Below are 21470 nucleotides of genomic sequence, written 5' to 3' on the forward strand. Positions count from 1 at the left end.
GAATAAATGCACAAGGTAACCTGAAAATCTGCATATAAACTGCCTAAACACTGGTAATTTAGAGAGTATAAACTTACTAGTCTCAATGCCATTGCACTCATTAAAAAATAATCCATTTCCTAGTGTAAAATAATTACCTAAATCATGTGAAATATCACAAACAAAATTGTATGTAACGTTTTAGCTAACGACGAAATAATAAAGCATAGTCATTTAATGTATCGTGCACAAGAACGTGTTTTTAAAGCATGGTTTCTAACTTTTGGTGCACAATTCAGTATTCTATGCGTCATTGACCTTTTATTGTATTTGTATTTGGAAATATTTCATAACAAATATTGATACGTGTTGCACATTAATGGGAAAAACCATAACGATTACAAACCTCAAAATAACCACAATTTAAAAGTTTGTGTCAAATAATTTAGCATATTACCTAAGTAAACATTGATTGATATTCTGAGGAAATATGTTGTCATTTAAATTAACGATTTGTGCAGTGTGCCCATCATAGTTTGTTAATGATCAATTATCATTTCTTGGAAATGCGACCTAAATTGGGACTTAATGGAGACATATTGGGGATGGGGGGGGGGGGGGGGCAAGGATTAAAATTGAGCAATCATCAGTCATTCTCAAAATGAAAAAAAAATACTATATACAACATTAACTTAATGAAATGGGAAAATAAAATATTTTTAAAGATTTGTTAATGGACCACTATAGGGTTATTTATGAAAATAATCTTTTATTAAGAAATGAATATGATTACGAAAATGGGAAAAACAAATTTCAAAGATCACAAATTGTTTTGGTGGGGCTTTGGAGTTTTTATAAATGATTTAATTTATACGTTTCTTTAAAGACCCAAATAATGTTATGTAATTTTTCTTTAAAATGACACATTTGCTAGATACTTAACAGCAGCCTGGATGCAATGACATTAAATTCTCCTCAGAAGACACTGTCATTTTCCCGCGCTTGGCACGCAGTTAATCACCAGACCTTCTTCATTACGAGGATACAAGACAATTAGTAATAATACACTTAAATGTGATGTTTAGTTCTAATTATAACATTTTGTGGAAATATTGTCAAGAAAAATAGTTTCATATCCAGGTTACCTCAAAGTTTTCCTCATTAACATTAATGTCTCCCTGTGTACATTAGAGTTGAAATGAGCGTTAGTCATCATTCACGATCATTCATCTTGGCAGACTTATTTTTTATTTTTCTGCAAAAAAATATGCAATTATCGCAAAATAATTGCAAGTTAGATGCATATAAATCTGTTTATTTCAGACATGTATAACAATTTCTTCATATTAAAAACTCTTCAGACATTTTTAATTAGTGTATTGTTTAGCTTTGTTTATGCAATATTTTATATTAAATTCGGCATGAAACTCCATAGATATCAATTATTTTATTGTGCATTAGAATATATTAAATGTTTCACTTTAAAATAGAATTATATTAATTGTTACTTTGGTACAATGTTTATCGTATTACTTTTAAATTTACTTTGAGACTTTGAAATATATAACAATACAGACCCTTCGATCAAAACAATCTATTTTCTTTGCTTTGATAAATTTTGAAATTATAGAAACAAAGTTGTCATAATAGAAAAGTATGTTTTTGGGTGTTCTTTATATCATGGGGATTTGACGTATTTCCTTAAAATTATTGTTGTGACTTGGTTTAAATCTGATAAAGATATATATTTAATTATCTTCAATCTCGTCAAATTTATTTGAAATGTTCACTAAATTCAACTGCATAATACCTTATCTTTAGTACATCGATAATGATAATGCAAATTAATTAGGTTTACAAATTGAGGTTTATTTTAACTGTCAACACACATTTCCGAGTAAATACAACTATACTTTACAGCATATTAGACCAAAAGTAGACATTGTTGAGATGACGACAGTCTCTGAAGGCCCTGCTCTTGATAAAGGACGCTAAACTGTACCAAAAAACTAAAGTTGTGGTTGAAAAAGGCAATTTTAAAGTTTTTTAATGCATTTACATGTATGTATTATGAGAGGAAGATCGATTAGATCAAATCAAATGATAACCAGACGTTTACGTTCTAATTATGTAAAACATTTGTATTTTGAATAACAGCTGCATACAAAAGATGACTATAAATTGATACAATGTAGGCATGTTAATTAACTCCAGAAAACCCATTTGGTTGATCATAATTTGTGGAGTTTTTTTAGTTTTTGATTCATTTGAGATTTATTTTTTATTTGCGTACGCATTAATGATTGTCACAGTCCGTGGCATCGTTGAAAACGAATCTTTTTACTGAGACTAGAAGCCGGACCTCAATACTTCAATAGCTGGAACTATGTATGATTAATTGATTATAGCAAATACAATCCGAAGTATGCTGGATGCAGGTATATTATCTCCTTTATTCAGGTGATTGGTGATATATTTTCGTTCCACAGAAAGATGCAGCGTCTAACGTTGATAGTAATTCATAATATTTTGTAGAACTTTTTCCTTCCCAGTTTAAAAATGTAATCTTTTATTAAAAAAGGTCTCTTTAAATAAAGAGTAGCGATAAATTCAATACCCTTGCTTAGTATACAGGCTAGGAACCAATGAATTGTTTTCAGATTCACCTTGTCATGATCTGATACCTTACTTTTAGTATCTTCCAAAACAGTCTTCACCACGATCGCAAATATTATTAAAAAATCTGTAATGGTATCACTTTTTAATTATTTTCAGATCATTACATGTAATATCAAAATTTCACGCGCAGTTTCTCGAAATTTACCTGACACAAGCGTTTGTCTGACGCGTTTGTACTGAGCAATTTGTTGTAGAACTGACTGATAAAGTATGAAAGAAAACCTAAGTGACATGCAGTCCTAAAAAAATCATCAGATGGACCATGCCTTTGGTGCCTGATTGGAGTCATTAAAGACAACAACAGCATTTTATTTTTATAAATAATCGATGAAGCCCAATGGAAATGATAACCACCTTGCGGCAATCCCCTTACCTTACCCCGATACCTTTAGCTACACGATGCCTTTATCAATCCATTTCGACCAAAGAATCATTTTCTTACTTACAGTTAAACGTAGTACCAGCTTACCAGCTTCTTCACACATAAACTTTGAAATTTTACCAAGAAAAAATTAATGTTGACAACCCATGGGCTTTGAACAAATCATGCATCCCACGTCGGTTTTTTAGTAATGCCGATGTAAAAAGGTGGGTCTTAGACTTGCATTTGTTTGGGCCTTTTCTTTTTGTACAATACGTGCATTACAACTGGACATCTAGGGTTATAAAAAGAAATTGATGCGTTCGATTGATTTTCATAATTAAAATTTGCAGGGATGAGTACATTCAAAATATTGTAACAGATATTTTACCTTTGTAACCTTTTCCTTCCTTCAAGAGAAAAATTCTGAGGACATGGTTTTTCCAGTCACACCTGATGATGTGTCCAATAATTTTGTCTCATAGTCTTAGATTAACATGTTCTAGTCCGGATCGCATTCCGAAATATATTGTGTTGTTTAAGTAGCGCTGTTCCCTTAAGCTGTTGGGTTTGAGTTAAACAATACATTGATATTTTTATGTTCCTTTCAAAAGAATTAAAAAAATAAAAAATAAGATTGCATTCATCCAACGAGAAAATTTTAGTATAAAGGATGACAGTTTCAAGGGATCCGCTCTTTTTTCTTTGCTACCTTTGCCTTGTTTTGCCTCAACAGATTCCTTTTTATACATTATTACTTTGTGTTTTTTTATATCATCGGTAGATGTGAGTGTTCATCATTTTTGATATAATTTTGAAATGTATCGTTAGTAGATGGCTAGGTACATGTAGTTGGTATGGTAAAATGTTATATTTGATAGTCAGGACTATGACCACTATATATCAACTTTATATCAGTTGTACATACTGTATTATTAGAGATTGTTGCATGGTTCATATTTTCCTCATCTGCCTCTAAGCGGACATGAAATGATATACAAAGGAGTTCCAGAAAGATGTTAGAGTGGGTGAAAAAAGAGTAATGATGCAGAGAATATGATAAAGGACACGTGGTTGTGCTCAAATTAGGAGGCAACCCCTTATATTTTATGGTAAATATATAATAACAATATTTATAGGAATACATTAAGTAACTATAGACGAGACATTTTAGTTCTTTTTTTCATCCCAAAACCTATACATGTATTACCAAAATTGGGCAGATGTATATTGGAAATACTGTTGTATGTGCGTACATCCAAATTCATGGTTCTGTCCGTTCTAGTTATTTTTTTTAAACCTAGGGCATTTATTTCACTGTTTTTAAGATTATATAATTCTTCATCAACATATAATGTATTTATAATAATTTATAATGATTGAGAAATTTCTTTTATTATCAGAGGTATATCAACTTTAAGGCCTTTTAAAGCAAAGCCAAGGCCACTTCACCAATATTTTAATTTACTACTATTTAAGTAATTGAAAATAGCAGCAATGTATTAAAAGACCTTCTTAGTTTTTACATTTAAAAATATAAATTGGAGACCATAAGGAAACCAAAGTTGAGATAGTTGAATAAACTATTTATCATTTAACTACACGCCAGAAAACAACGGAATTGAAATAGTTTTCTTTGTATAGCAGAAAAAAAATTATTTCCATTCTTATGACTTTAACCAGTTTGAGTCGTCAATCAATCCGTAATAATTTACGTGTGCCAATATACATGTAAGTGTATTAAGCTTATAAACAAAGCGAATTTAATAGAATTGTGATTTATAATTGCTGTATGTTAATAAAATTAAATGATAAATTATCGAAAAGAATATCATTTGTATTGGTTTTGACGTGATTTTTTTATTTAAACACTTTTCTGCTTTTGGAGGAAAGATAGACAGGGAGAAAAGGTTTTATGTTGACTTTCTATTACACGTGGTATGATGGATCCAGACAAATTGGATTAATTTCCTAGGACTTTATTATAGATATTATAACTAAGCATGTCACAGATAAGTCACAGTGACTGTTATAACGTTAATGTTAATATAATAGTATATTAATATTTATATTTTTCTGTATAAATATTTGAAATGCATGCATTCTTATAATAACTAACAGGCAGTAAATCATGTTAGCTTAAACTTTTTAACAATGACAAAAAGTGAGAAAACGTACATAAAAATCAATTTTAAAATCTGCATTATCATCCAAAATTGTTAAGGGAATTTGCAAAAAGACACAAAATCATAAAAGCTGCGATCTTATAAATAACATTGCACATATGTTTTATGGGGTTTTTATATAGCAAGATTGGCAGAGTAATAATTACTAATTAGCTGCAATTGGAGTTTTTATCTAAAAAGTCTGGTGTTAAAATTAATTTTAATCAAGAGAAATGTTTGATCATCGATAAATAGAATGCTAAAAACCGTTGTTCCTAATCATTATTGACGCCTTTAGTCTGATAAAAATGCAAACCTCATTACCATTACCAAAATTTACACAGAGTTTAATACGCCTAGACTTTGGTATTTGGTATCTATTCCAAAGCACAACTTTCGATATTCTTTATTGCAATGGTAGCTTGAAAAAGAATAAAGGGCAGTTTGATGTGAATACTTACAAACTTAGCTAACTAAAGGTTTATCGTGTTTCTGTGCTATAATTTATTACAGTTTTGGCAAAAACGATGACTTATCGGCAACATCTGTTAAGGTGTACCGCAATACCAATGAAATTGCTAGACAAAAAGAATCAATGGTATCATTTTTTGAAATTCAAACATTGCTATGTACATGTAAGGCTATAACATGTTTGATATAAAGTAAATTATATTCAGTTTCAATGTTCAGGTGGGAGAATGGGTCTTGCAGTCCGCAGCTTTCGGTGTTGATAAAGTTCAAATTTCAAGTAGTGCAGAATTGTTTTTACTTTCTAATGTATTTCATGTACACGTATATTTTATTTCAATCTTCATCAAAGATAAAAAAAAATATCTTTTATAGAACTGCCGCAATGGTAATAAATACTGAAAGAAAATAAATGTGAATTAAAGATAATTGTAAATGAGTAGTACGAAGACTTTGCCTGGGTTGATTTTCAAAACAATGCTTCAATGATCAACTTACATGTATGAACAAACTGTATGAAGCTGGTTATTGTGATTTGTAATTGAACCCAATTTGTCAACGACAGTAATTAGAATTAAGTTTTTCTTTTTTAACCAAAGATATCACCGCAATATTAGGCATCTCATGTGCTTAAGACAAAAGCGGTAACTTCCGATTATTTAGTCGTTTAAGTCAACTAAGATTTAGTTTTTGATAAATACAAACATGGTAGATAAAAGAAAAAAATTTGAAATATTCAAACACAGTTTGCTTATACCTAATGAATTCTCCTCAACATTGAATATCGTGTGGCTATACTTTCTTATAAACTCTTTAGAACATGTGTATGTTGCTTTCAAGAATCCGTCAGTCTTTTTATTGTTTGAGTTTAAATAAGAATCAATGTGTTTATCCTTAATAAGTTATTAATGGAAATTAATATCAATTAGACAAATGACGATAACGACTTATAAATAAATCATATTCGTGCTTGGCATATCATACTGTTTGTAGATATATATGTTTGATTATCAATTAAACTTTTAATAACCTTTACGACGTCTATTAAATATTTTTTCAATTTATCAAAAATAGAACAATAGCTGCCGGTGGTATTGCTGTCGCGTGACAAAAGCGTTGTAGGTAATCACAATTCCAAATGATATATACTTTCATTGTAAGTGAAAAACCAATAATTAACAAATGTGTGAAAATAATCATTAATCATAGTTTTCCTTCCACTTAGAGTGATTTATTGAATCTCTTTTTCAACACTGTACTAAATAAACTGATTAAACATAGTAATAAAATGATAAACACTGTCGTATTGTTAGCGGATTATAAAACATTTCCTACAAAAAGTTCTTGATGACCCCTAGACCAATTATTCAATTACTTTACTAAGCGAAGATAAACTCGTCCTTCTTCGGTGGTAAAAACATCTAGAATTCTTGAATTAATAAATCCTTGCACATACAACTAATTTTTTAAAAATCACAATTGATTAAAAACAATATTCAAGAAACAAACTTATTCAAAAATTGGCTTGAATGTCTTGATTATCTGTCTTATAAATACTTTATTATTTGCCGTTTACGTCTAGAATATCAACAACAGAATTTTTTAATTCAACATCTCGTTGGACCTGTATGCCAGTGCCATACAAAATGAAAAACATTCCATACTCAGGTGACCATGTGGTAAGTTTTATTTTGTCAATAAATTCTATCTGTGCTTCAAATACGTCCTGTTGAATTCCTAATTCCATTAGAAACTTTTTTTTAAATGAGTAATTTCTAATTTTAATACCTTATTTCGAAAAATACCTCGTTTGTGTTTCCAATATACTTATTTGTAAATATATGATTTCCTGTACCATCAACCGCTGGAGGTTTTTTTTAACATATGCATGTTTACTTTCTAGAAATAAAAGAATTTTTGCATTACATGTATTAAATACCAAAAATTATTATAAGAACTGTAGTAGTAGAATTAGTAATAGTAAAGTATACTATAGTGTAATAGTATTAGTAGTAGAAGTATTAGTAGTATATCTATTTATTAATGGTGATATATGTAAATAAAGATTAGTACAATATATCACCAACAGTAATTACCTGTGTTTAATTTCAACATCCGGTCCATCAGGCCTATATGACTCTTTTAACATATTTTAAATGAAAAACAATTAGAGTTAAACAAATATATATTATTTTCTGAACACTTATGACTGTCTGTGCATAGAAGATGAATATATTAAGTAATTTGCAACCTAAGAAAGGTATTATGATATAAGTATATCTATTGCATCCGCATCTGACCACTTTAGAATATGAATAAATTCAGTGTTTTCAAACAGCTTTCTTTTGAATCATTATACTTAGGACAATTTAATGATAATGAATCCTAAAAAAATTAAGATATGTTATAATATATATACATCTGAGTATATCTCTTAAGTAATTTCAAAAGAAGTATCTGTCATGTAATACCAATTAGCGTGTCACATTCCAATGATACTATATTTACATGACACAATTAGAAGTATGAGTAATTAAAAAATAATGTCATACTACTCATAGGTATGTGTTGAAAATTTAATTACACTATATTTATAATACTGTAAATCTAGTTTTCTGACATTACGTTTATTTAAGTATTAAATGATGTAATTTACCGTAATGCATCACGCTTCCTTTATTCAGGAACGATTATTTTAATTAGGTGGAATAACACATCATCACAAAATGGCTGACCTCTGATCAAAACGACATTTTGTTTTATTAAAAGGATTTCATCGATGGTAACATGTAACTTACTCCAAAGCCTAGTGGGTAAAATATCGGGATTGTGATCTGTACACCTCGAGTTCGTATCCCGCTGGGGCTTTTGTTGTTACTTAATTGAATTTTTTTATATATTCATTTTCATCTCCAAACTGCAAATTTTTCGTTTATTTGACATATGTACACTTTAATTATCATTATATCGTTCATTATCAAATAATTTACTGTTAATTTGAGTGAGTTCTTCCAGGTGTATTATTCTACCTTAAGGAGACTGCTTGGTCAACCGAATTTACCATCAGACCTACCCTAATTATTTTAAATGATGTGTTAAGCTGATAACTATTATTAAGTAACGATAAAAAAAACCATATTTTTTAAAAATAAAGTTTTAATATTTTCCTATATCTTTATGCAAAACTCTTCTTCTTAAGGAGATTTATACAGTCTAAAAATGGCCTCGACCATTCAGCCCTCATAAGATTGTGTTTTAAGATAACTGGAAAATAATTTCATAATGATTCAAAATGACAATGACAATAGCAATAAAGGAAATTCAAGAAAATTGAAAAGACAATTTAAAATATGAATTTCTTCATCATAGCATTCATGTTATCATTTCATTTTATCATTGTAATTGTTTGTATGTGGTATACAGCTTTATTCGTACATAATAAAAGTTGTTAATAAAAGCGTCTTTTCAACTCTAAATAGTAAAGTTAAATTTAAAGCATGGAGATTGAATATTTAATACAATAGAGTATGAGCAACTTACACTAACATATTGACCATGAAAAGTTTTCACTATCAGCTCAATTTAGACAATGTTTATTTTGTACTAAAAATAGTTCAGAGTTAAAGACAAAATTGATGGTACTAAAAATGTTCGTTGTTGTCCGATGTCGACTGTGTATTGTTCTTATTTTTATTCACTCTAGACTAGATGCACGTAGATAGATCATACCTTTTGTTTCTGGGGTTAAAGACTCCAAATATATCTCACACAGCGAGCCACGAGTTCCGCTTGAGATGTCAAAGACCATCAAATAGTGACGGTAACTCATAATTGTTCATAATATGTCCATATTCACAAAACAAATTCTCGTGATGGAAAATAAAAACAAAATTATAGCATGAAATAAATTATGTCAAAATGTCCGCCGCTTCTTGGTTTTTGATACATTTTTGAACTGGATCCCGAAAAAGGTCGTCCAGAGGGCAAAAGACAAAAAGACAAGTTGTTTGATATTTGATGAGGATTTATCATAAATAAACAATAAGCTTAACTTATGCAGTAACAATAAATGTCAAAATATGTACAAAATAAATGATGTGGATCGCAGACGATAATTGCACTGAAGGTCATATTGCAATCATATTTTAGACATTGCAAAAACGCCCACTAAACGCCAACTTAATTTTAGATTGTCTGATTGAAATCTTACTATAACATTAAAGCTTTATTACCAATTTCTTGAAACTTGTAAGGGGAGAATCAAAACAGTGTGTATCCTTTAGATATGGAATAAATGCGTGATAGATAAAAAGCAGAGATGTGATCATGAATTGATCATATTTCATATACATGTAAAAACACAAGTCCAGCGACTTACCTAGCCCCCTTCTACTGCAACCTTATGTATCTGTCATGCAGTTGTACATACCGTCTACTGCAAATTTAAAAAAAAAAAAAGAAAAACAGTAACATTGCACTAGATATAAGTAAACTGTGAAACATTATTTGTAAAGCAAAAATGATATAAATTCATTTACGGATATTCTGCTTTATGTCGAATGTGATGGGAGTGTTACTAAGAACTTAAAACTTTTTAAAGATCTTAGTTCTAGATTAAATAAACTATTAACGGTAGGTTGTGTGTGAATGAAAAATGAGTTTAAAATACGGGAAAATAAAATTTAAAGACTTTGTAATAAATAAATGCCAGTAAAAATGTCCAAAATTCGTAATTTCCTCTGAAAAATAATATTAATAGTTTTCCTCTTTAAAACATAATAACGGAATATTTAATAAGATATTAGCATCTTTGATTAAGTATCTTTCCAGAACATAAGCACCTAGTTTGGTGTGTGGCAAGTTATTACATTTTAATTTCGTATCCTAAGCGCGGCTAATTGCTTTTAAAATTCTAACACTAATTACTCTGTACAAAACTATTAGTATGAAATCTATGAAAAATTTGCCGTAATGAACGTGGCTGTAATTAGGACTTGCTCTCGAAAGTAGATGCTATAAATTTTGTGTCAACTGGGTCTGTCTCTTCCACCTATATCACGTGGGTCTCGTTGCTCTACAGACATCGTTTTCCCGACATTCCATGACGATTCTTCATACGGTTTATCATTGTTTAATCTTGCATGGCACAATCTTTACTAAATTAATCTAGGTTAATTGCCAATCTTAATACACATCTGAAAAGAGTACTACTTTTAAAATACATGTTTTGCAAAAGAAAAATCAATTTGCTGAAAACAAACATCGCATCCATTAAAGTCCAGGTTGTGTGTCAGTAATTTTACAACAAGGTTATACTATCTAGTAACAAGTGAGAAAAAAACATTTATATCGCAAAAGTTAAAAAACAAACATTTGTTAAAGTGATTGCAATTTAGTGAAGCTAAGAATGTGCACGTACATATTTTAAGGTGAAAATTAGCCACACGTTTGGTTTTGTATGCGAAATCTCTCAAGTTTTATTTAGTATGCCAAATCTATTCCACGGCATAAAAACTATATGGAAACAACATCCAATGGCCAGGAAACATTTATGTCTTTAAATTTATGTATTGACTTTGACCTTTGACTCTTTCCCTTCATTTGATGTTCTAAATAATATGTCATAGAGATCAACTTTGCTTGCATATGATTCATCAACCAATGATCACATGGAAATTATTAAGTGTTAATATTCTATTCCTCAACATATTCATCATATTGCATTCATTTAACAGTTTAAGCTGTTTTAGGAAGGTAGATATATATATCTAAGATAAAAATTTCTTTAAATAATTGCAGAGAATATAAAAGAATCGAATGCTACATGTAGAATTATTTTCATTTCAGATTAAGGCAAATATTACTATAAGTGATAAATGATTAAAGTGTCGCATGCAGTGTATAATTACAAGTATAAAAGGAAAGTGTAGTAGAAAGAAAATACAGATCAAACTACTTATTATACTCTATTAACATACTGAATGCAGTAACTTTCCTAATTTTGTCGTTTAATATTTATGTCAAACCATACCTTAAGAAATGTTCCCTTTTTTCTAAAATAATGAAATTATAAATTATAAGCGCGTGGTTATTGAAAGAAACACTTGTAAAACCGTATATATCATATATCAAACTTTAGAGGCAGTCTGTAAATCAAATTACTCATGATTTTGAATGTTTTACAAATTACTAATTATTATATCTAAATGTCAGGTTGATCTAAATCTATATTTAAATCACATTTACTGTGATATTATCATTCATGAAATTCGATTAGCCCAATAAACTGCCTTGTATTAAATGCGAAGACTAACGCTGTCCAATTGTAGTTAACAAATGGAACCGTAATGTCGGGGTTCGTATTCAAAGTTAACCGAGATTAAGACAACTTTGATACATTAACTTATTAAATTGGAAGATAAATAATACCGTTTCTTTTTTTTAAATAAGGACTTTTATTGCAAATAATTTATTTTGGTTATACAAAAGATTGTTGTTAAACTTGTTCTGTCACCTTTGAAATGCAGGTCATTAAAATTCTTAATTGCCACAAATGTGAGTCTCGTGTACTAGAATTAAAGAAATTAATGTTTTAGGCTGATTTCTAAGATTAAGAAAATTTATCATAATGAATTTAAAAATGAAAAACAATTTAATAAAAATTTTGATTTATTGGAATAATTATCTCTGTAGTGTGATTAATTGTTTACAATGGGGGTAGTTAAAAAATGTCCAAAAGCCTTGTTCAGTACTTGAGCTGGCGAAAACTGTTGTTTTTGGGATATCACTGAATGGTCAGCTACATGTACATTGTGTGATCCCTGAATCAAAAGCATACAATTATCGTCTACGACTCTCCCATGATGGATTTGGTTTATGATGACCACGTCTTATCTATGGAGCATCCTTCAGTGACCACTCGGGTAAATTTGTTGAAAGACAATTTGAGTGAATAGGCCAAACAACCAACGTACCATCAAAGGACACCGAGCAATCATGACGCCACGGCTCTAAGCGTTCAGTACATTATCACACCTTCTACTACTCGGACAGAAGACCATATAAATTGAATTCTCCAATTCTGCCTTTGAATAAATGATATAATCATTTTTAAATAACGTTTATAAGGGTTATTATGTCTGTCAGTTGATGAGAGTCTGAACAATTTGCGGCCATTATGGAAAGGAAATGACCCGTTATGCTGAAGAGCTTTACGAGTTAGATCGTCCGTGAAGTATTGTACAGGTTTACTGATGGCCTTCTGATTGCAGAAACGGACAGGCAATCCTGCTTATATTCCCTTTATTTGTTAATCATTTATTTACCCAGTATATTTGATATTCAGGGTATCACGCTGGTAATGGACCAGTACTAGTCTAAATATGTTTTGATGTTTCATATTATGTTTACTTTGCTTATTTTATTTTCCATTGTGTTTGCTATAAATGTACATGTTTTAATCAAAGTTGGGGTACATCTTACAAGATATGTTGAGAATATTGTGAGAGGTTTGAAATTTTTCATGGCGACTACTTTTTCCAAAGTACATGTAAATAAACCATCTTAATATGTCCGAGAAGTGTGTGGATCCTTTACTTTCAAACACGTGCCAGAGTAAATCCGAATTATATGAAAAAATGACGTATCCATGTATTGCACGTGTTAGCTTGTAAAAAAATATATATATTTCCGCAAATACTGTTGAAATTTTTTAGATCTTGTTTCCTAATCTTTGCTTATTTCTTATAATGAACCATGTATATTGTTGCTTTGTTGAATTAAATATAATATTACTGTTATCATATAATTAAACTTATTTCAAAGTGTTTTAATTATTTAATAACATTAAGCAACAGTCCATTAACTGTAAATCATTTGCAAAGTAAAAAGATATATCTAGGTCTAAATATTTACAAACAGCACATGTATATTCTTCAATAATATTGCAAATCATTATAGTATAAACACAATCATTTAGTAAAAATTAAAAATCAATGAATAAAGGTTTTATAACTTCCCTTTCTTTACTATATCTTATTGTATTTTTGTATTTTTTAATTTTTATATTGACAACCAATATTCACATTTGAAAGTGTGGAAAAATTCAAAATTATTGGGGGAAATTAAACAATTAATATGGTAGACGGAAGTACGGATGTGAAAAAAGTTGTAACAGCGATGATGTCTAACTGTATAACGAGCAGATACAGTATAGCGCTCATCACTGCTGGTATTTTTACAAAGAAAAAAATGTTCTATCGTGACTATAAGAAGGTTTTATACTTGTGTGTGGCAAGAGACATGAAATATCATGAACTGGACAGCCGTGAGAATTTACAAGCCAAGACCTCTGCTGACATGTTAATTGAATATAGATATAAATAAACTTGACAGATCGGCCCGGGAATTCCTTGACTCCGGGCTACACGGGAGCTTTCGGCTGGCAATGATGCATTATAATCTGTGAACAATCCCCAGAACTAATTGTCATCATGGGTGCTAAAATGAAACAAGTGACGCGAATTCACTCCACACCGTGCTAAGACCAAAGGTTTATTGCGAATACGGTGTGCTTTCTTCAAAGGGAATACGATATGTTTTCTTCCTAGCTGTTTTTTAAGCTACATTGCATTTATGATAAAGTATTTTGGCGCCTTTTGCAAGACTATTAAATAATTCCCTTTTTAAGACATGCATGTTTTCATGCATTCCAAAGAAAAAGACGTGATGGGGATGCCAAATTTCGGTCTTATAATTCAGCAAATTATGTTTAATAATTACTCGAGGTGATTAGCAATCTAATTTGTAATCAGTTGACCTATAAACTAGAATACTGCGATAGAATAATCATTAGTATTGCAAATAAAATTCAGCCGACAATGGATTTTTTTATTATCATTCCATAATTTACAATCATTGACCAAAATATGATCAGCCATTTAACCTTCATGATTCCATACAAATTATTGCAGTATCATCATTTGTACCGAATATGAATGCGTCATGCCAATCCATATTTTTTTGTGGGTTGTTCAAATATACTTTTAAATCATTAATTCTCAAATACTCTGTATTTGTACATTTGTAAATTAAATATTTTTGTTTTTTGTACCTCATGTACCATTGATATGGTTTGAGCGAAATAAACATTCAAACAAACGATAAATTAAAACAAATTTGAAAAAAATGAAGGATTTTTTCAATGTGTTCGAATCACCACAAATAGCCTTGTCAAGAATATCCCACTTTTTCCCCGCCACTTTAAATCCTAGCGTAATTGAAAATCAAATGAGGGCTGTTGTATTAATTTAGCATCAAACTCGTATTCAAGTTCTTTTATTGCATTTTGTCATGAATTGTTTCTACAAAAATGAAATTTGAAAATTATGGAACAGTTTAGCAATATGGTTAAATATAACACTGTGTAAAACCTGGGGTATTATTGTTTGGACAAAGTTGGGGAAATTTGATTTGAACAGGTGTCATATTTATTTCCTGTGATAATGAGATTATAAAGGCGGTAGCCATGAAAATATTATAATTTTACTTTCCAAAAGCGGGAAATTTAGCAATTAACCAACGAAGTTAATTCACATCAGGAAATTAAGCGCAAATAAAGTCTTCGCATCTTTTAGAAGTAGGAAAGGAAAATTATTGCCCGAATATTAATCAACTTTTGAAAAAAAATCTTACTTTCTTGTACCATTTATACATCTTTATTTTGAACAATATTTGATTTTTTATCTTTTGATTTTTCTTATACAGAAAATTTAGAAGCAAAATATCGTTTACTTAATAGTGATTATCAAACTTCATAATTCCAACTGAATTCTCTATTTTTCTTAATTCCGCAACTCTGATAGACCGATTTGCAATGTGCTTTAGTTTATGTATAATCTATTTCCACTCTTTAATCCCCATACAATAAACTGATCTCGCGCCATTTTCTGATTAATTTTGTTTAAAACATTTCATATGCTCTAGCTACGCTGAACTGTTTAAGGTTTTTTCCCGTTTGGGCATAAGGGTCCCTCGCTTTAAGAACACCAGGTAGGCCGCACTTATCATTAACCCCCTTTTATTCCTAATAAAAGGCTATCGTTAGGAGTAACTGGGTCCGGTTATTGACGCTTTATCACCGATGATCCTTCCAAAAAGATGACACAAATGACGTCCTCCTCTCAACCTCATGACAGGAGCGCTAGACAGGGACCGTTTTTTACCGGACAGTTCGTCCAGCGTAATCCTCAGGAAAAATTCAGATGAGAGGAGAGGTTAATGGGAAGACGGGGGTCCAATGATATACTATTATTGCCCCGCGAACGGTGACAAATATATCTCATTAGGGCTTCTGTGTGCAAAGGGCTTTAATTTTGAACTGACACATGTTTGCCATTATCAGATGAAAAATATGAAGATAAAAATATCATTTTACTTTAGCCTTTTTTCCTTATTAAGCTTTGGTAAGTTTTCCTTAGTAAACTTTGGTTAGACATTTCTTATAACGGGGCTCTTAATACACAACTAATGTTTTTCGTAAAATGTGCATAAAACTTTGCTCGTATTTTTTTTTATTTCTCTCTGGTCTTCTGCTCGTTATCCTTTTTAAACTGCATTTTCATGATCATTTTTCCCGAGTAACACAAACACAACTAAAACAACGGTAAATATTTTAGTTCTCGCCGACAAATTAGATTCTATGTATTCTAACGCTGCAAATATCAACAAATGTCAATACTTTCTGTGGTTATCCGAAATCATACACTGGAATATCCCCTTTTGATGCCGACAATCGAAATCTAATTAAAAGAACGTGGTCTTCCAACAATTATGATTATCAAGAGCCTGGAAAGCATTATGGAACTCTCAAGGTCAAATTGATGACACTTCATGATTTTGATTTGTAGGTCTCTAATGAATAACCTTTTAGGCAAGAAACACCGCCGCAGTTATCCAATAATACCGAACCGGATTTTTCTCTGTCGATTAGCGGAAAATATTTCTTAAAATAATTTTAATTGTAAGTGTAATTTTACCCATTTTCCACAGAAGGCAGGACGAAAGGAACTTTAAAAACACATCTTATTTTAAAAAAAAAAAAAAAAACTATACTAACTGGTCAAGTAACTTCTAGAAAAAAATGTTAAACCAGTAAAAGTTAGAGTTAATAAATAATCCATAACTAATAGCATCTCCAACACACTCATAAATTGATTGCCCGCAATACTAGCCGTTTATCGGCGTACATGTACATTGTATTTCTGGTGCATGTGATCGAATCAAGGAACGATTGTTAATTTTTCGCATTAGATCTATAACTATTATGAACATTTTACCTGTAATTACTTGAGATATTCAAGTACATTTGTATTTACTCAAAAATATATACATGTATGAACTGATTTCTACTTTTAAGTCTGTAATTTGATTGATTTAATTTTTAATCAACCTGTGTTGATCAATACTATCCAAACCATTTTTTTTTAAATTTATGCATTCAATGTATACCAAATTTTAAGAAATAAAGATCATATGATTCTTTAAATAAAGGTAAAAAGTTTGGTCGCTTACTTAATTTTATTTCATCAAATAAAATTAACTACACGACTATATTTCATTTGATAAAATTAAATTGAGTAAACGACAGTATTGTTAATTAAAATATATATCAAATAAAACTAAAAAAAAATGACAATGAATTTTCTTGGTAAATCCCACTAACTGGTGCATGTCAAATGCGTAGAGCAGAGCCAATAGTGTAGGGAGGCTTCAAGAGGCTTTATTAACAGTTATTAAAATTAGGATTATTTTATTTTTCCCGTGTTAGGGAAGTCAGGCTTAATAAACAAGTAAGTTCAGCAGCACAATAAATTGATATTAATTTGATGTTAAAAACATTGTTCAAAATCAACATCAAATTTATATGCTCTCCGTGTTTAATCTAATGATTTTTCTTTTTTTGTAAAACGTTATTGAAAGTCCCCCCTCTAAGATATACAAAATAAGCAAGATAAACTAAGTTATTTTAATTTATTACATGTATACCCTGTTTAAAAACAGCAAAACAAAAATATTGATAGAAAAAAAGATGAAATATCATGATGACAAACCTGCAATCAAATAAGATTAATTCATGATTGCAGGCTGAGCACTTTTGTGTGAAATATCTGATTAAAAAGTTTCGATGATGATGAAATTTGTGTCGAAGTGTCTTGAATACTGGGCACGACCAGCGTTCTATAATTTGTGTCACGATCTTTCCACGTCCGACTGAAAGGGTCGAAATAGTCCTTGTGACGTTGTGTTAGAATGAGCTTTCGGTGCCTGAACGGAAGGCAGAGTTGTGGGCAAGTTGGAAATTCCGCCAAAGAGAGGACTGCAGTTACAACTGTCCGTGTGAGTTGAGCAGGCAATACTTGAATGGGGGTGACTTAACAAAGATTCGGAAGGAGGGAGCATGCTGCAGTTTAATTGAGTGGATGTTGCAATGGAGTGTGGGATTGGCATTGCAGACGATCGGAGAAGCGCGGCTCCTGTCATTCCTGGAATGATTTCGGACCTGGGTCTGAGAGGTCCCGGGGATGAAAATTGTCCAATGTTATTTGTTGGACGCTGAAGTCCGAGGGATGAGTAATAATTGAATGGATTTGAATTGGAAGGTGAGATGCTGTACGGATACGAAGCTGCGGCTGCGGCTAAATAGGCATATAGGTGTGGATCGGCAATGCCGTAGGGCCAGGCCATAGCCATGCGCTGTCTCTTGTCCTTCATTCTTCTGTTTTGAAACCAAACCTATAAATTAAGAAATTGTACATTAAATATTATTAAATTAAATTTTTAATCGAAAAATATTTTAGAGTAAAAAGTCTCTAATAATCAAGAGTTTTAGTGCATATTTTAGCATTTTATTTTGCATTTTAAGTGTAAAATATAATTGCACATGTGATTTAATACCTTGATTGTGTTTTCAGGTAAATTGAGAAGTTTCGCCAGTTCGCATCTGCGCGGACGCGAGACGTAGTTTTCTTTGTAGAATTCTTTTTCCAGTCTGCCAATTTGTTCTCTTGTAAAAGCCGTTCTATATCGACGTACACTTGAATCATCGCCATTTGTTGGGGATTCTGTAATAAAAAAAAAACCAAGAGATAAGTAAAGGGTCATTCACGGATCGTAATATATAACAAAATTATTTTTTCTTTGAAGAAGATTATTTTTTCTCTCCCTTTCGACCATACTATGACTAACACTTAAAACACTAGCCATCTTTAAAGTAATTAGAAACAGTTGAATTTACTTCATCAATTTCATGCTCTTTAAGCAAAAGGTGCAAACAGTGCTGATCGTTAAGGAACTTAACTGCATGTACAAGGACAAAGAGCGGGATAATGATCGAATAATGGATGATAGGAAATTCTTTACAATTTAAAGCAAGAGATGCATTGTTAATTAGAAAGCTATTACACCGTGATCGCTCTTCTGTTTCATGGTTTACAAACGAGACAATTAGGAAAATACGATTTGCCATAAACCTGTGATGGGACTATGATAGCGGGTTATTTTTTTTTTTTTACTTTATTTAGAAAAATAGCAATCGAGACATGTTCCCAAATTCATAACGGCTGCTTTTTTTGAAAGAAATTGTTTTCTGTGGTTGCGAATTTTTCGTTCTTGTGGGGTGATATCTGGTTAAAATATAATTAGTCATAATTAATGGATCCCTTTAACCTAGCAACACACAAATCCGCTTTTAAATGTTAATGTCATCAACATCGCTTTGTGACACGTACAAAAACTTTTAGATCCTGTCACACCGTCTTTTAAAAATTATTTACGTGGGTTAATTACAGGTGTATGTTAATACCTTATCTTCTGGTTTTTAATTGCTGAATATGAAGATAAACCTGAGTTTGAATCTATGCTACCATTTTTTCAAGCGTTGCGCATGTCATATATTTATTTTTTTTGGTTTTGTTTAAGGTGCTCGAGAACTGAGATCAATGAAGTCTACTTAATTTATGACTTGTGCAAGAATTTACCAGTGATAATAATCGAATCTGATAGGATTCAGTTTGGGGCGACGTTGTTTGAGGTTTTTAATTTATGCAAGATAATTTACAAACAAAGAAATTTTAAAAACAGAAATCGATAATTGATTGATTTGTGTTCTCATGATGGATTCACGAAAAATGGCATTAAACGCGATGAGAACAACTGCAAGAATATAATCTTAAAATAAAACCACAAAATTAAACATTTTAATATCTCATGAATAATTTATTTTTCTGAAAAATATTATTTATTACTAATATTTTTCTTTTGACATAAAGATTCCCGTCGCGACTAAGATTGGGAACTTGATGGTGGTAATTTGCAACGATTTAGATTGCCTTGTGATATGAAAACAGTGCAATTATTTAGTTTTAAATAATGCAAAGTTAAGATCCTTTTTTTTTGTTCATTTCTCAAATTGACGTTATGATTGCAGGGATTTTTTTTCATGATATTAGTTTTTAAAACATGATACGCAAATTGAATTGTTGGCCAAAGATAAAACAATTGTAGCAAGCCCAAAAAAGTCCAAGTTTTTATGAAACTAAATGAGGTACTAGAAGATAATGCTAAAGATGAAAATTTACCTTTTCCACTTTCTGAGGACATCAGTTTGTCTTTGGAATCTCTAAGGTCTCCGTCGCAGAATTTGCTTTGTGAGGTTGGGCTGTTCAGTAGAGAGTCACTGTCTGAAATAACATCATCTTCGTCGGACGGGACCATGTCCGAGAGGCGAGCATCTGTTTGCATTTTAAAGTCCAAGGAATTCTGTCTTGAAAAATGATTCAGTTCCACGTTTTTCGCTTTCGCACTGGTAGTGTCGTGAATTCGATATTCTCCCATTGTTGTTTGATGCATGTTTTGTCACCAAAGTCTATAAGTCAAACTGCAGTAAGTCCATATAAATTTCAATCTTATTCTATTCCTTGAATAAACCCAAAACACTTCTTTGGCTAAGAGAGATCTTGAAGGTAAAAGTCAAAAGGTGCCGGTAGTCAGTCCCGGAGGAGAGAGGACCGCAAAATGAAGTAATTAACAACAAACAAGTGTATCTATATCTTTATAAATAAGTCACATTGCTTGTTAAGCTTGCTATTGTCATTTCTGATGCAGAGACGAGCGCTTAACTAATTGATGGGCGGTTTTACCTGTCAAAAAACTCACCTGGGCGAGATTTGGTGTAATACTATTGGACAAAACAACAATGAAACCGTTCCCATATTTCTGTTCCTCTGCTTACGTTTTTTATTGTTGAAATAATTGTATTTGAACACCAAAACACGTTCATTAATTGAATTAAACTTAATTTTTAGCAGATACTATTCTCGTGATTTTGTTGTTGTTGTTTTATTAGGCTTGACTTAAAGTCGATTTTAAGCAATTTATTGGTCATAAACCATAAACAAGATCAGAGAATATTGATAAATGTCGCTATTGGTATTTGTTGATTTTTTGCTGTGTTAGTTTCAGTAAATTAAGGGCTCAATTGAACATCTTTGCTTTGAAATATGTACTGTATAATACAAGCTCTAAAACAGACCCGAAGTCCAATTATCTGAAATATTAGCATCCATCTATTCACACCGATAGTCAAATTGACGACAACAAGTTAACATTTACATGTTACTTCTCATTTAGGTGGCAAGCTTTCACTGATCGACCATTCATTGCAAAACAAGGGTGTGATCGAGACATACTGACCATCAGACATTGCAACTATCCTGCAGAAACAATATGGCGTTCTGTGCGTGTTAGATTACGATGTCCAG

General features: G+C 31.0%; 1 protein-coding gene across 1 annotated transcript; it reads right to left on the reverse strand.

The window, feature by feature from the left end:
* Nucleotides 1-17667: 17667 nt before the first annotated feature.
* LOC128188538 (homeobox protein vab-7-like) lies at nt 17668-20756 on the reverse strand. Its single transcript, XM_052859646.1, has 3 exons — nt 20289-20756; nt 18607-18773; nt 17668-18444 (listed from the first exon to the last, which is right to left on the reverse strand). The coding sequence occupies exons 1-3, from the start codon at nt 20557-20559 to the stop codon at nt 17902-17904; spliced, it is 981 nt and encodes a 326-aa protein (XP_052715606.1). The 5' UTR covers nt 20560-20756; the 3' UTR covers nt 17668-17901.
* Nucleotides 20757-21470: the final 714 nt, after the last annotated feature.

Source organism: Crassostrea angulata, chromosome 1 (genome assembly GCF_025612915.1).
Source record: "Crassostrea angulata isolate pt1a10 chromosome 1, ASM2561291v2, whole genome shotgun sequence".
NCBI classification, from domain to species: domain Eukaryota; kingdom Metazoa; phylum Mollusca; class Bivalvia; order Ostreida; family Ostreidae; genus Magallana; species Magallana angulata.

Excerpts from the sequence above, each read along its gene's own strand:
- LOC128188538 (XM_052859646.1), bottom strand. The coding sequence starts at position 20,559 with ATGCATCAAACAACAATGGGAGAATATCGAATTCACGACACTACCAGT. Across the intron at positions 18,774-20,288 it reads GTCCTCAGAAAGTGGAAAAG|AATCCCCAACAAATGGCGAT; the intron begins GTAAATTTTCAT and ends TTTTTATTACAG. Across the intron at positions 18,445-18,606 it reads TACCTGAAAACACAATCAAG|GTTTGGTTTCAAAACAGAAG; the intron begins GTATTAAATCAC and ends CTTAATTTATAG.